The sequence below is a fragment of the Oncorhynchus keta genome, chromosome 9 (assembly GCF_023373465.1).
Source record: "Oncorhynchus keta strain PuntledgeMale-10-30-2019 chromosome 9, Oket_V2, whole genome shotgun sequence".
Lineage (NCBI taxonomy): Eukaryota > Metazoa > Chordata > Actinopteri > Salmoniformes > Salmonidae > Oncorhynchus > Oncorhynchus keta.
This window is the reverse complement of record NC_068429.1, coordinates 43225547-43242083: the sequence shown is the minus strand read 5'-3', so window position 1 is coordinate 43242083 and position 16537 is coordinate 43225547. Positions and strand designations below refer to the sequence as shown.

General features: G+C 42.9%; 1 protein-coding gene and 1 long non-coding RNA gene across 3 annotated transcripts in view; both read right to left on the bottom strand.

Annotated features, from left to right (window-relative positions):
* Window positions 1-5664: 5664 nt before the first annotated feature.
* The window catches only part of LOC118387888 (chondroitin sulfate N-acetylgalactosaminyltransferase 1-like), a 46415-nt gene continuing 35542 nt past the window's right edge, over window positions 5665-16537 (bottom strand). For both annotated transcript variants that reach the window (XM_035776704.2, XM_035776703.2), the window contains exons 6-9: window positions 10354-10532; window positions 10062-10156; window positions 9872-9953; window positions 5665-7584 (exon numbers count right to left, since the gene is read on the bottom strand). In XM_035776704.2, coding sequence (XP_035632597.1) covers window positions 7292-7584; window positions 9872-9953; window positions 10062-10156; window positions 10354-10532 — 649 coding nt within the window. In that variant the 3' untranslated portion in view covers window positions 5665-7291. The remainder of the gene's footprint in view (window positions 7585-9871; window positions 9954-10061; window positions 10157-10353; window positions 10533-16537) is intronic.
* On the bottom strand, window positions 11024-15810 carry LOC127931861 (uncharacterized). The gene is made up of 2 exons (XR_008143352.1): window positions 15696-15810; window positions 11024-12282 (listed from the first exon to the last, which is right to left on the bottom strand). It is a non-coding gene; the product is annotated as an uncharacterized LOC127931861 (long non-coding RNA).

Here is a 16537-nt window from a genome sequence, read left to right as displayed (position 1 = left end):
TGGCTGAAGAAAGTCACCAGGGACGGGTGGTTAGAGTCAAATTCGTCATTGGAACCACTCGATATGATTGGTCATATAAAAACCTTGGGACCCAAATGCATAATGAGTGCTCTAACTCCCTCTTGTGGTCTGGAGCAATGAAGCCATGACACTGGGTACCTCTAAGTCCTGCGGTGTAAACTTTTAAAGGAGGAATCGCTGTTTCAGAGCAAAAAGCCATGAGGTCGAAGGAATTGTTTGTAAGGCTCCAAGACAGGATTGTGTCCAGGCACAGATCTGGGGAAGGGTACCAAAAAATTTCTGCAGCATTGAAGATCCCCAAGAACACAGTGGAACCAGATGGTCACTCTGACAGAACTGCAGAGTTCCTCTGTGGAGAAGGGAGAACCTCCCAGAAGGACAACCATCTCTGCAACACTCCACCAATCAGGCCTTTATGGTAGAGTGGCCAGACGGAAGCCACTCCTCAGTAAAAAAGCACATGACAGTCCGCTTGGAATTTGCCAAAAGGCACCTAAAGGACTCTCAGACCATGAGAAACACAATTATCAGGTCTGATGAAACCAAGATTGAAATATTTGGCCTGAATGCCAAGCCTCACGTCTGGAGGAAACCTGGCACCATCCCTACAGTGCATCAGGTGAAGTTTTGGAACAGGCGTGAGCCAACACATGGAGTAATGAGTAGGATTAGCTGGGAAGATCTCAATTGCATATCCCTCACGTCCTCTCCTCGTCTCCTTCTCAAAATACATTGGATGAGAAATCCAGAGCTCCTCTGGCTTTCTCATCCAATGTGTTTTGAGAAGGATAGAGTATGCAATTGGGATTTTCCCTGTGTTTTATAAAACCCAACAGTTCTCAAACATTGTACCTAGAGAGCTACCGTCCTATAGGATTTCAATCCAACCCAACCCCTAATCAAGCTCACTTGTTGGAGTGAAAACCTACTAGACGGTTGCTCTTCAGGAACATGTTTGTAACTAATGCTGAGTGACGTGTGAATGGCATTGTAACTGTGTAATTGTTGTTTAAAATAACAAATTCTTTATAAAAAATAAATAAATTGAAATACAATGTTGTTTCTTGAAAATATTATTTGTATAAGACGCTATGAGCCTCCTCAACTTCCTGGAATCCAATGTAGCTGATGTTGGGGTCAGGGTAGTTAGATGTAATTGTTGCCACCACAGTGGCTGGGAGTAGCCGTCGTTGGCCTCAACATAGATGTTCTCCACTCCAGGGTGATCCGATAAGAGACCAGTCTGTATTGCCTAGATAGACAGAAAATAAATGCATGATGATTTTATATACAACAATCAAGAAAATAAATATGCTTAGGCCTATACAACATGAAATATAACAGGCTCAGGGATCATTAAGCATATTCATTGATAAGATGTATTGATGATGGCTCAATACATTTACATTTTGGTAATTGAGCAGATGCTCTTATCCAGAGTGACTAACAGGAGCAGTTAGGATTAAGTGCCTTGCTCATGGGCACATAAACAGACTTGGCACCACACACCCTCGCCACTGAATAGCAGGCAAGTGATTGCTTTGCAATGCTTGCATTTAGCCACTGATTCCTTCCAAACCACTCATTATCGAATTTGCGATTTCCAACTTGTGTAATGTTTAGGTCCAATGGCCGATGATCACCGATACGTTTTATCTATAATTTCTCTTCATTATTTCTCTTCATATGACAAGGATTTGCCAGTAGATTGTCGACTTCATCCATGATGTTGCTTGCTAGCTAAGATTTTGAAAGTATGATGTTGACATGATCAGTCCAATCAAAGCTACTGTAGATACAGTGGGGCAGAAAAAGTATTTAGTCAGCTACCAATTGTGCAAGTTCTCCCGCTTAAAAAGATGAGAGAGGCCTGTAATTTTCATCATAGATACATTTCAACTATGACAGACAAAATGAGGGAAAAAAAATCCAGAAAATCACATTGTAGGATTTGTAATGAATTTATTTGCAAATTATACCTTCAAAATGAACGTCAGTCAATACAGAAAATTACAGGAACCTTGAAAGTTTCTTCAAGTGCAGTCGTAAAAACCAGGCGCAGAGTAGGTGAACGGGTGATCTCCGCATGTGTAGTTCCCACCGTGAAGCATGGAGGAGGAGGTGTGGGGGTGCTTTGCTGGTGACGCTTTCAGTGATTTATTTAGAATTCAAGGCACACTTAACCAGCATGGCTACTACAGCATTCTGCAGCAATACGCCACCCCATCTGGTTTGTGCTTAGTGGCAATATCATTCGTTGTTCAGCAGGAATGAACCAAAACACACCTCCAGGATGTGTAAGGGCTGTTTGACAAAGTTGAGTGATAGAGTGCTGCATCAGATGACCTGGCCTCCACAATCACCCGACCTCAACCCAAATGAGATGGTTTTGGATGAGTTGGACTGCAGAGTGAAGTTAAAACAGCCAAGAAGTGTTCAGCATATGTGGAAACGCCTTCAAGACCGTTGGAAAAGCTTTCCTCGTGAAGCTAGTTGAGAGAATGCCAAGAGTGGGCAAAGCTGTCAAGGCAAAGGGTGGCTACTTTGAAGAATATAAAATATAATTGGATTTGTTTAATACTTTTATGGTTACTACTTCATATGTGCTATTTCATAGTTTTGATGTCTCCACTATTATTCTACAATGTAGAAAATAGTAAAAATAAAGATGAACCCGTGAATGAGTAGGTGTGTCCAAACTTTTGACTGGTACTGTATGTTTTGCATTGTTTTGAAAAAATAAAACACAGGGAGGTTTATTAATAATACACTGTGTTTAATACACAGAGAGGTGACTAACAACACTGTTTAATACAATGTTTGGACACTCCAGTCTCTCATTCTTCGTCCCAAATGGCACCCTATTCCATTCCTTATATAGTACACCACTTTTGACCAGAGACCTTGGGGTGATGTTGTGGATGTTTGTATGTTGTTGTTTGTATGTGTATGCTTTGTATTGTAAAAAAATAATTAAAATAAATGTTTTATATCATCACTTTTAGTTACAGGATTAATATGATTTTTGTATTATGTTACTTAGAGTGATGAACGGGTACGTCAATAGACTCCTAATAACTTACACAACTAACTTCATTTGTTTTGATCACTTTACCCATTTTTGGGGGGATCCACCCCTGTAAATGTCATTTGCTTAATGACGCACGAGTGGAGAAGGACCGTCTCGTGTCAAAGCAAGTGCATTTCCACGCAAGTTCACTCTCCTCGTCGACTTTCCTCGATTACCTTTGACCATGTTCAAAAGGACGGTGGAGAGAGGATGCAGGAGGTGAGGAAATCGAATAGATAAAAGGACATTATATATTGTAATCGGATGTTACAGGATGCACTGAAGGTCAGTTTCAGGTTGCAAATGCCCTATAGTGTCTGAAATCATAGCCTTTCCAACAGAGTACACATTATACTGTGACATTAGGGGGAGCCTCTATTGGGTATACAGTGCTGTGAAAAAGTATTTGCCCCCTTTCAAATGTTCTCTACTTTTGCATATTTTTTTTATACTGAATTATCAGGTCTTCAAACGAAACCTAATATTAGATAAAGGGAACAAATGAAAAAATAATACAACAATTTCATACTCAATTCATTTTATTTCACAAACAAAGTCCCTGTGTAGAAAAAGTAATCGCCCCCTTACACTCAATAACTGGTTGTGCCGGAGTTGTTGATCAGTCTCCCACGTCATTGTAGAGGAATTTTGGCCCACTCTTCCAGGCAGAACTGCTTTAACTCAGCAACGTTTGTGGGTTGTCAAGCACGAACTGCTCGTTTCAAGTCGTGCCACAACATGTCAATTGGGATTAGGTCTTGACTTTGACTAGGCCATTCCAAAACTTCAAATGAACACATTATTTTTGTTGTTGATGCCATTTTCATGTAGGCTTGATTGTGTGTTTTGGATCATTGTCTTGCTGCATGACCCAGCTGCGATTCAGCTTCAGCTCACAGACGGATGGCCTGACATTCTCCTGCAGAATTCTCTGATACAGAGCAGAATTCATGGTTCCTTCTATTAAGGCAAGTCGTCCAGGTCTTGAGACAGCAAAGCATCCCCAAACCATCACACTACCACCACCATGCTTGACCATTGGTATAAGGTTCTTACTGTGGATGCAGTGTTTGATTTCTGCCAGGCATAATGGGACCCATGTCGTCCAAAAAGTTATACTTTAGACTAATCTGTCCATAGAACATTCTTTCAAGAGTCTTGATGATAATCCAGGTGCTTCCAGGTCCTTTTTGGAAAACTTGAGTCAACTTTTTGGACGAGATGGGTCCCACTATGTCTGGTGAAAACCAAACACTGCATTCCACAGTAAGAACATTAAACCAACGGTCAAGCATGGTGGTGGTAGTGTTATGGCGGGAAATTACTTTTTCACACAGGGGAATTGTGTGTTGCATATCTTTGTTAATTAAATAAACAAAATAAGTATATATATTTTTTTGTTTATTTGTAAACTCAGGTTACTTTTATCTAATATTAGGTTTTGGTTGAAGATCTGATAACATTCAGTATCAAAAATATGCAAAAATAGAGTCATCAGAACGGGGGATAATATTTTTCATGACACTATAAATTATTCATGGGCCTAATAGGAAAGAAGTCATTTAATGGTAAAAAAAAATGTATTAGGCTGATTGTCAAACAAATCACTTCAAAAAGTAGGCTACTCCAAAATAATTCCAATATCCAAACGGTGCACTGTGCACGCACCAACTGATGAATTGAAAGAGACATCTGTTACAAAAGTGTAATGACATTCAGCGATTTTCATTAGGCCTACTACAGCGGTGTGTATTTATATGTGTCAAGGGAAGCCACGCTTTCCCCAACAATGTGAACAATAATAATAAATAAAACAATTTTAAATAATGTTTCATAATTTTCCTTCAATTCGCAAGTGGCTGAATCTATCTCAGCGGAGAAAGCATACAGTATGAGAGAGCGAAACAGCGCCCCTCTGGCTCAGCATGTGTAGTAACATTTCATACTTTTTTTTTGGACAGACCCCATCAGATACATGAGCTATGGAGGAGAGCTGTTTCACTCTATAGGATGCATTCTCCGGTGAGATTGATGCATTTTGCTGTCCGCATGCGTTCTGGTCAAATTATCAATATTTAGAGACCCCCCCCCAAATTGGACTTTTGTTGCCTTTAGATGAGCTCATGTCTCTTTCAGGGGAGATTAACGATCCCTGGCTCACCCCATAATTCAGACACCCCTCTCCACAACATTTGATCTATTTCATAGCCAACATACAGTATCTGTTAATAGGTTTTTGGCACTTTGGTTCCTCGACTGGGATGCAATGCTTCCATCTAGAGGTGTACTACTGAACACAATGTGATGATGAGACTACCATCTTGTGTACATCACTACACAATACCACTGAGTCTTTTTTTATAGACATTTCGCAGGCTGCACCACAGGTGAGTAGAGAATAAAGCATAGCGTAGAGTTACATTAGAGTAGATTACAGACTACTGCAGTTTTTACATACTGGAGTCCAATCAAATCTGTGAAGAAGCATCAAGCATCAAGCATCATTTATTTCAACTGTAGACACTTCAAACAGAACAATTAAGACAAAAAAATGGGCGTGAATTGAGAATTAATCAAGAGCTTCATCAGAAAAGTTATATTTATTATTAACAGATAGACGTATCCTTTCACGAAACAATAAAACGTAAAACAATTTAAAAGGTGCATCCTCCTGACTCTTTTTACAGGTTTTGGTCTTCCGACACAAATTTAGGTTCATACAAATTCTTCCATGCGAAGCAACCCAAGTGCTTTCTTGAAAACGAAAGACCTGGGAATTAAATCAAATCTCTCAATATTTATTTTAAGATGAATAAGTGAGCTCGTTAAATAAAGGCATAAAATCATTGTCACTCGCTGTGAATGTCAAGCCTGTGAGAATGTATTTATCTATAGGCTATACATCTCCGAATAAATACTCTCAGTAGAAATCCATCAGGATTAACGTCAAAACAATTTGCCATGTTCAAATATCAGACCCTCTTTCCATGTTAACATTCCATTTCAGATTGTATTTGCACTTTCATACAGGCCTTTTCCTACCCTTCCTTGTCCTGGTCTTATAGTGCTCTGTAGACACGGAAGCATTATACTACCACTAAACTTAATTTGGCTCATGTAGACTTGTGTCAAGCCACCGCCATTTCAGCTTCTAAGAAAGAATAGGCAAATGAGTGATGTAGCTAACAATTGTTAATATTAAATAAGCATTTTTGGAGCAAGGCTTTTTCTTTTTCCAACAAAAGTTGTGTGAAATTCATTCTGTCATTTTATCGCTGGATAACTTAATTATGGAACAGAAGTGTAATACATCTATTCTAAAATATATTATTTGCACAATGTTAGCCCATACTCAAAACAAAGGATGTATCCATATTTTCTCTCAGGGCCATATAATCTTCGTCATACATGTACTGTAGCTTCATTCTCAAACTGCGAACCAAAATACTGCCCAGTGTAAAAAAATATACGATATTTATTTTGACCCTTCAAACAAGACAAAACTGCACTGTTTTGTTTCCTGATGATGAAAAACCACATAAATGCACATGCAGGCAGGATTAATAAAACTCGTGAAAAAGAGCACCATAATGATTCTGTGGAGCTTGAGAAATAATGAATGTCTAACAGTGTCTGTGTCCCTCCTTTGTTGTTGTCATTGGCTCGCTAAATAAGCATCACTAACACCTGTTTTCATTTATTGATTGACCATCTGTCTGAGTGTATTAGCTTCAGTGTCCACATTCCCTTCACTGTCATGCTGTTTTCCTCCTGTCCACAAGGTGGCTCTAGTAAGACACAGGGAAATCTTGTTCCAGTCTTCCTCCAGCCTCCTTCAAGAAACCAGCAATGCCACAGCTGTCAGTCAGTCAACATGAGGCACATGATTTTAGACCAAAACACAGAGGAGCAGTCAATACAAGTATTTCTGCTGGCCATTTTAACTGTCGTCTTCACAGTGCTTGCACTTCTTCAAGTAACGGCAGGTGTCTTAGGTGTATTTTGTTATGCCCTTTTTGGCACAACAAAAGGGAGGATATATTGGAGTGTTTTTCCTCTATAGTGAGTCAGTACTGTTATGTCATCACTGTTCATAACAGAAGATCTCTGTTTTGTTGTTGCCCCCCCCCCCCTCACTGTCTCTGACTGTCATACTGTCATTGCCCTCCTCCCGTAGTCTAGATTCCTGTGTGATTCCCCTCATGTCTTTTTGGCAATGGACCGCTGGGGTTTCTGCTTACGCAAGTGTGCCTCGATCTCGTGTCGGAAGAAGAGCATGCCCAGCTGGCCGTGTGAGGCTTCGTTCATGGCCTTGGACTGCATGCACATCCTGTACTGCTCCGGGGGCAGCTCGTCAGCACAGCGCTTCTCGTGCCACAGGTGGAAGAGGCCCCGCGATGGGGACCGGACCACCAGCAGGTTGCTGTGCAGGTACTTCCTGTAAAGGTGAACATCCTCACCACCCCAACCTTTGATGTCCACGTCAAAACCACCTGGAAGGAGGGACAACATGAACTCATAAACTCACTTTAATCAAGCTGCTGAATAGCCACCACTAGTCAGCTACCTGCTCCCCCCTCCCCCTGCTACTTCCCCGTGGACATCCTTTCTCCTGCTGCCCCCTCCATTCTACTCCCCCTATTGACATTCCGCCCGCTCCAACGGACTTTACTCTGCCCCCATCCCCAACGACATTCATCACTGTTGCAGTTGTAAATATGTATATTGTAACTTATTTTTTGTTGTTTATTTCACTCAATGATCATTCTCCCACACCCCCCCAACAGTCTTTACTCTGCTTCCACCACAACGGAAATGTATCTACAGTTGTTATTACTATATTAGGGCTATTTCTGTTCTTGTTTTCCTATTACCGTTTTCATTAGCCTAAGAATTTCACTGTACCCTGCAATCACGCCTACAACCCTGTACATGTGAGCATTAAACACTCTGAATCTAGAACACTGAGCCCCCCCCCCAAAAAAAGCCTTAATTCGTCGGGGCGTGGACCCTACAAGGTGTTGCAAGCATTTACAGGGATGCTAGACCATGTTGACTCCAACACTTTTGGAAAGTTGGCTGGATGTCCTTTGGGTGGTGGACCTTTCTTGATACACATGGGAAACGGTTGAGCGTGGAAAAACCCAGCTGCATTGCAGTTCTGAACAAACCGTTGCGCCCGGCACCTACTACCATACTTCATTCAAAGGAACTTCAAACTCTTGTCTTGCCCATTCATCATCCGAATGGCACACACACACAATCCATGTCTCCGGCGTCTCAAGGCTTTAAAAACCCTTCTTTAAACTGTCTCCTCCACTTCATCTACGCTGATGTGACTTCAACGAGTGACTTCCATCAGGGATCGCAGCCTTCACCTGGATTCACTTGGCGGGTCTAAGTCATGGAAAGAGCAGGTGTTCTTAATGTTTTGTACATGCAGTGTATTATGTTCTACCAGTTTTTTCTACATGCATAATGCATGGAGTCTGATGATATGACAGCAGTGGAGTGACGAAATATTGCGATAGAACCTCAGGACATGCCCCAACGTGACTTTCAGAGGAAGTAAGACGCTGACGTCAGTTCTTTCCAACCAACTGGACTACATCCTCTTCATCCCCTAGGTGACACGGGTAATCATGTTTTGCTTATTGATGCACGAGTGCGGTTTTTCTCCCCCCACCTCTCTCTCTTTCTCTCTTTTTAAGATGACTGCAGACTGCTCAGTGCTGAGGGGCTAAACAATGAACCGAACCAGGAAGCTGGGAAATTGTGTATTTGTGTGTACACCAGGGCCTAAAAACATCACCTCTGTCTGAAGTCACCCCCGTCTTTTCTCTTCACCTCACTGTGAGAAGCACATTGTTTATTTTCGTCTCTCTCTCTCTCTCTCTCTCTCTCTCTCTCTCTCTCTCTCTCTCTCTCTCTCTCTCTCTCTCTCTCTCTCTCTCTCTCTCTCTCTCTCTCTCTCTCTCTCTCTCTCTCTCTCTCTCTCTCTCTCTCTCTCTCTCTCTCTCTCTCTCTCTCTCTCTCTCTCTCTCTCTCTCTCTCTCTCTCTCTCTCTCTCTCTCTCTCTCTCTCTCTCTCTCTCTCTCTCTCTCTCTCTCTCTCTCTCTCTCTCTCTCTCTCTCTCTCTCTCTCTCTCTCTCTCTCTCTCTCTCTCTCTCTCTCTCTCTCTCTCTCTCTCTCTCTCTCTACCTCCCTTCATCTCTCTCTACTTTGGGTGAAAATCTCATCACAGATAAATTCATTATTCATCACCATTCGCATCACATCACATCTAAATCTCAAATCACTCGCCCTAGAGTTGCAAGGAGTATTTGATGTATTATAGGGTCACGCTGTAGTGCGATGTGTCTCTCTCCTGAGAGTTTAAGGTCAGACATATGCTGTACCTCTGTCTCCCTCCACAGTAATATTAAATGTTCTGCCAGTGGCAAATGAAATTACAGTGACAAAACAGTAAAATCTCTGTCTATCTCTGTGTGTGTGTGTGTATTTCTGGCCTAGACACGTGTGCCCTACGAGCCCTGGTCAAAAGTCGTGCACCATATACGGAATAGGGTGCCATTTGGGACGCAGACACTGTCCAGAAACGACCCTTATTTACAGCATAGTTTATAGCCTGTGACTTCATCGAATGGCCTCGACTGAGGTGGAAAAATGCATTGAGGCAAAACCTGTCCTGAGAGCCAATATGCCTGAGTCCATAATAATATCGCAGATGGTTTGGATATGACAATTTAACAGCGATGAGCACGGTAACATGATATTTACCTATGTTGATGAAATCTGATCGGTACTGGCACGTCATTCCGAAGCCAAAGTCTCTCCATAATCCTGTGTCCTTTTTAATCACCTATTAAAAATAGCAACAACAACAAAAAAAGAACAGGCAAATCTTTAAGGTAAGAAAATGTGCTGTTGCACATATTTCTGAGGACATCTGCGAAAGCAGGTTTCTTACCAGCTGCTGTTCAACTGGCGGGATGTGGTCATGATTACCGTAGATCAGGGTTGGGTTATACTGGCTGAACAGAACAGGATAGAAGACCTTCTTACCTGAGGAGGAAATAAATACATGAAAATGTAACCAAATAAATCTAAGGTTTCCAAAGTATTAATTACCAATGGTTAATAACAAAACAACATCTCAACAGTTATTTCATTCAAATCTCAGCTTTGTTAGAAAACCAAAAGGCACAGCGGCCCACGCCGAACATAGCACTGATGTGGATTTGTTTTGTGTACTGTAGTACCAGGTTGAGCATTGAGACGGCAGGTGTTCAGGAAGTCAGCGGTAAAGTAGATGTCGACGTCACAGAAGAAGAGGAGGACGTTTCCTCCCTTCCACGCCCTGGCGCCCACATCCAGGCCACGTCCCCTGGAGAACTCCTCATTCAGCTGGAGCAGGGAGAAGTTCTTAAAGTTGATCTCCCTGCAGAGCGAGAAGAAGAATACTTTATTGTACTTTATACACAAATGTCCAACAGAAATGGGTCTTCTGCTTTAACCCAACCTCTCCGAAAGAAACTCACATGCAGACAGGTTGAGGTTGGAGGTTGGAGCAGAGAGAGAGAGAGAGAGAGAGAGAGAGGGGAGAGGGGAGGAGAGAATTTGACAGAATTGGAGATGGAAATCGGAGTTGATTCAGAGACAGAACCCAACGGATACTAGACAGAGGGAGACAGTGTGGCAAAAGAAATGGACCAAAAATGAATTAGCATCTTGGGTTTAAAGTTAATTTAGTAGAGGGAGTGGGACAGGCTTAATTCATCCGTGTCTAATGGGTCTTATGAGCGCAGAGGGCCCAACTGAGTCTGAATACAGACACTGCATACAATATACACAGCTCTGTCTTTGTACTGTACCATTAAACTACAACACATACACATACCCTCTTGCCCTCTGTGCGCGCGCGCGCGCAACACACACACACACACACACACACACACACACACACACACACACACACACACACACACACACACACACACACAAAACCCCCCTGTATGCTGTAGCAAACCTAATTTCCCCTTTGACAACAGCAGAACTAATAAGATCAGGTCTGTAAAGTGGCTACATGATGGCTGGGTCCCAAATGGCACCTACAGTGTATGCCCTACGTAGTTAATGTGCTATTTACTCTGTCAACGTGACAAATGTGTTTTGTGACATCACCGCCTCCTTTAGGCATTATTATCATCCACCCACGGTAAACAACCACTGATTGATGTGCCGTTATCAGTGTGGGATTAGGCCCTTGTGGATAGAGTGGCACGTTGTGGGCTCAACTCAAATACAAGCCTGCTACCTTACAGAGACAGAGAGACAGAGAGACAGACAGACAGCCAGCCAGCCAGCCAGCCAGCCAGACAGACAGACAGACAGACAGACAGACAGTAACGGTTTTGACTTGAGGTTATTATTTATAGGGGTGCCAGGTAGGTTGTGCCTACCAGAGAAAACATTGGTTTCTCCTTTTAGTTTGGGTGGGAATGAGTCCCATCTGGTCCGTCAAGTCTACACCAATACAAAGGACGTATGTAAAAGTCAGGATGGAAATAAACTTTTCATAAACCCTTAAAACATTGAAAATAACTTCAAAAACAACTATATTCTGTTGCGTGGGTTGTATTAGCAACAACAATGATTACACACACACATATAATAATATCAATGAGTTCTGGTTCCTCCAGAAATGTCCTGTACCTCGGGCCTAAAAAGAGTCTAGCCCGGTAAAGGAGTTCAGTGAACTCAAGTGACTTTTGTCACGCGATGTTTGTCCGTTCATTCCGTGTAGCGTAAACCCAGTATTAAACATACAATCAATATAACAATTACTTTACCACAGAACCTTAAAGCGGATCAACTCTTAATTAAGTCCTCAACTACCACTAACTACACAAATCACAGTATACATCACATCCAAACAAATGAAATACCGTATACAAAAAGGTGGTAGTCAGTCGGTCAGTCAGACAATCCAATCCGCCAATAGATCTCCAGCGGAGAAAGGCCACGAAGAACGGAGAGGTAGTGCAGGGACGCGAAGAGTGGATCCGATCCTGGGTAAACTCTCTTAGGCTACAAAACACACGTTTAACGGCAACAAAACAAACGGAATAGAGAAGCTTCGGAACTGAGGGTTGAACACATCCTCATGCACGTCTCCATCACAACCCCCCCTTCGCGCAGCTGATGCTGGCTATTTAATTGGGAAATAAAGGGAAAGCGCCCTATTGGAAGGAGCTGCACTGAGACGGTTCAGAAAAATTCAGGGCCGTCACACACCCCTCCCTGGAAAAAGCCGACCATTGCCCTGGAAGGCACATCTTGGTCGGGGAAACCGAGAAAGGTCTCCTCATCACTTTCCTCTACAAAAAGATTCATTACTTTTTGGAGCTCACGCTCCTCAGCTGAGGAGTCACAGGCCTTAAGGTGCGAGACTTCTGGGTCTGGGAATCCGAGAAAAGTATCCTCACTATCCTCTTCAAAGATATCCAGGACCTTGCGGCGCTCAATCGCCTCCATTCCTCAGCCGAGGGGTAACAGGCCTTAAGGCGTGAGACATGGACGATGCGCATATCTTCACCTGTGTCCTCTTTCACCACTCGGTAGTTCAAAGGGCCCATCTGCTCCACAATCCTATAGGGTCCTTGCCATTTAGAGCGAGCTTGGCCGAGAAGAATTGTTCAGCTTTCGAGTAAGGATGAGAGCGAAGCCACACCCGATCACGAAGCTGGAACTGCATGTCTCGTCTGTTCTTATCATAATTTCTCTTCTGCTTGAGTCGAGCCTGGATCATGTTCTTTGAGACAAGAGCTCTCAAGTCATGGAGATGGCCTACCTGGTCATAGCAAGCAGCGTCTGGAGTAAGCTGCTGGGGCTGTAGCACCATATCCAAGGGTCCTCGGAGAGGACGACTTAGGTTCAGCTCTGCAGGTGTGACTCCAGTGGACTCTTGCACAGCAGAATTCAGGGCAAATCGAAACTCATGAAGGTGCTTGTCCCAGTGTTTGTGCTGGGTCCCTACATAGGAAGCAATCATTGTCTTCAAGGTTCGATTTACTCTCTCAGTGAGATTGGTCTGTGGGTGATAGGCCGTGGTCAACTTCTGCCTCAGGTTCCATCTTTGGCAGGTCTCCTCAAAGAGATCAGAGACAAATTGGGAACCTCGATCAGACAGGATGTAATCAGGCACTCCCCAGCGAGTCAGGATCTCTTTCGTAAGGATGTTAGAGACGGTCCTTGCTGTGGCCTGACGAGGGAAAAGAGTTCCACCCACTTTGAATAGTAATCAACAAAAACAAGTATGTACACATTCTGATTGAGCTTCTAGGAAATGGACCCATCAAATCCACTCCTAACATTTCCCAAGGTCGGGTAACCACCGTTTGCTGCAACTTGCCAGCAGGCTTTCTACCTTCTGGTTTGTACATTTGACAAACCTGACAATTTCGGATGTGTGACTTCACATCCATGCTCAGATGTGGCCAGTAGAGTAACGCTTGCAACCGCTTGTAGGTTTTGAACCTGCCCAAATGACCAGCTAATGGGTCTTCATGGAAATGTTGAAGCAGTTGTAGGCGTAGAGTGTCCGGTATGTACATTTGGTAGAGTGTTCTGTGAGGTAGTTGTACGACTCGGTAGACTTTATCTTCAATGATGGTCAGCTTTGTGGTAGGATTGACCATCTTTTCTCCATCTTCCAGGATAGTCTGGTACAAAGCCTGTACTTCTGGATCATCCTGTTGAGCTTTCCATATTGCCTCATCAGAGATGGGAAAGTCCGTTTTTGGGCGAGTCTCGACTGCTTGACAGGACAGTAGCACATGTAAGATCAGGGCCACCGTTATCACAAGTAGGAGCTCTGGACAAGGCATCTGGAACAGTGTTGTATTTTCCTTTCCTGTATTCCACTGCAAATGTGAACTCTTGCAACCGTAGAGCCCATCTTATGAGTCTGGTGCTTGGTTGTTCAGAGGTGCCAGCTTGGCCCTCAGTGGTCTGAACTGAAGTGGACACCAGGGAAACTCTGTGTAAGGAGTTGTGCCTAATGGAGGCCATGTCCACAGACACGTCATCCAACATTTTAACACAATTAGAGAGCTCTGTCTGCAAGTGGTCTACAGTGTTAACCATGGGAGAAAAACAGAATTAACGTCCTTGAGGACCTCAGTGTGGTGATGTTGCAGGCGCCATTGGAGAGTGGCAGTGAGTTGGTTTCGTTGGTAGTCAAACTGCCTGTCCATGGCACCAGTCATTTCCCATCTTCCACTCTCACTGAGCTCTGTCAGCGTGTGGGTTAGAGTGCTCAGTGAGTTTCTGAATTCCATGGCACTCTGTTGTTGCTCTTCCCTCAGACATTTGAATTTATGGTGGATAAGAGTTTGGAGATGTTGTTGAGTCCGACGAATATCAAGGATGTCACCTTGAAGTTGTAAGACTACAACCTCTGGAGATAAACCAGACAATGGAGGAAGGTTGGGTGTCAGAGGGAGGACTAGCTCAGTACTTCCACACAGATCCATGTCAATAAGTGAGTAACTGGTTAGACCTCCTGTGGCCTGTGGCTCAGGCCGAGCATTCAGATTCCCAGGGCTCTGGCCCAAATCAACTCCATTATCTCCATTCACATTATGATTTGTATTGTCAGCTTGATGGTCAGAATGGCCCTGTGTATTCCCATTGACAGGTATGACATGGATGAGCACATTATCTTGGGGTGAATCCATTGTTTTAATTCCACACAAAATATTTGCTTTGGTTAGTTCTCAATGTTGAGCTGTCCCATCTGGGGTGCCATTTTTTATGTAACGGTTTTGACTTGAGGTTATTATTTATAGGGGTGCCAGGTAGGTTGTGCCTACCAGAGAAAACATTGGTTTCTCCTTTTAGTTTGGGTGGGAATGAGTCCCATCTGGTCCGTCAAGTCTACACCAATACAAAGGACGTATGTAAAAGTCAGGATGGAAATAAACTTTTCATAAACCCTTAAAACATTGAAAATAACTTCAAAAACAACTATATTCTGTTGCGTGGGTTGTATTAGCAACAACAATGATTACACACACACATATAATAATATCAATGAGTTCTGGTTCCTCCAGAAATGTCCTGTACCTCGGGCCTAAAAAGAGTCTAGCCCGGTAAAGGAGTTCAGTGAACTCAAGTGACTTTTGTCACGCGATGTTTGTCCGTTCATTCCGTGTAGCGTAAACCCAGTATTAAACATACAATCAATATAACAATTACTTTACCACAGAACCTTAAAGCGGATCAACTCTTAATTAAGTCCTCAACTACCACTAACTACACAAATCACAGTATACATCACATCCAAACAAATGAAATACCGTATACAAAAAGGTGGTAGTCAGTCGGTCAGTCAGACAATCCAATCCGCCAATAGATCTCCAGCGGAGAAAGGCCACGAAGAACGGAGAGGTAGTGCAGGGACGCGAAGAGTGGATCCGATCCTGGGTAAACTCTCTTAGGCTACAAAACACACGTTTAACGGCAACAAAACAAACGGAATAGAGAAGCTTCGAACTGAGGGTTGAACACATCCTCATGCACGTCTCCATCACAACCCCACTTTCGTGCAGCTGATGCTGGCTATTTAATTGGGAATTAAAGGGAAAGCGCCCTATTGGAAGGAGCTGCACTGAGACGGTTCAGAAAAATTCAGGGCCGTCACAAGACAGACAGAGAGGGGACTGCTATGGGAGTTCAAAGACGCACGCACGCACACACACACACACACACACACACACACACATACACAGCAGGATCCATCGGGATAAATTATACATCCATTCCTAACCTTGGGCCTTGCACTAGGGGGAAATAGCAAGAAAACATTGCAATTAACTGTTTGAGATGTGAACACTATAAAGTTGTTAATACATTATTAATGAACTCTCTCACATGATCACATATTCATGCCCAAAATGGATCAGAAATTCAACTTTCCAGTTAAAAATAGAACATAATTACTCATCTGTGACATAAATGATGATGTACTGTGGTGTATTTTTATTCACAGGTCTGGTAGCAGAAGATAACCGGATAATATTTCCAGGGACAACCCATACATTCAACTGTAGCCCACCAGCAGACCAAAGACCATGAGGAACATAATCCGTTTTTCATTTTTTTTATCATTGAGTTATTATTCAAATATAATATTGAAACTTGAGTAATGAGCCTTTTATTATGGTCCGCTATATAGCACTGTGTGATAGGTCTGAATGGTGGCTATAAGATGACAATGGTTGCAGCCTGATCTCTAGCTTTGCACTGCAGGGTTAGACGTTACTCCAAGGTAGTTAAATGGCGGGAGGCGACGTGACAGTTGTAGTATAGATGCCGTATCTTAATTTGATCAAAATGGAAATGCAAACTTGTAGTGTATTGAAGGTTTAAAAATGCTTCCAA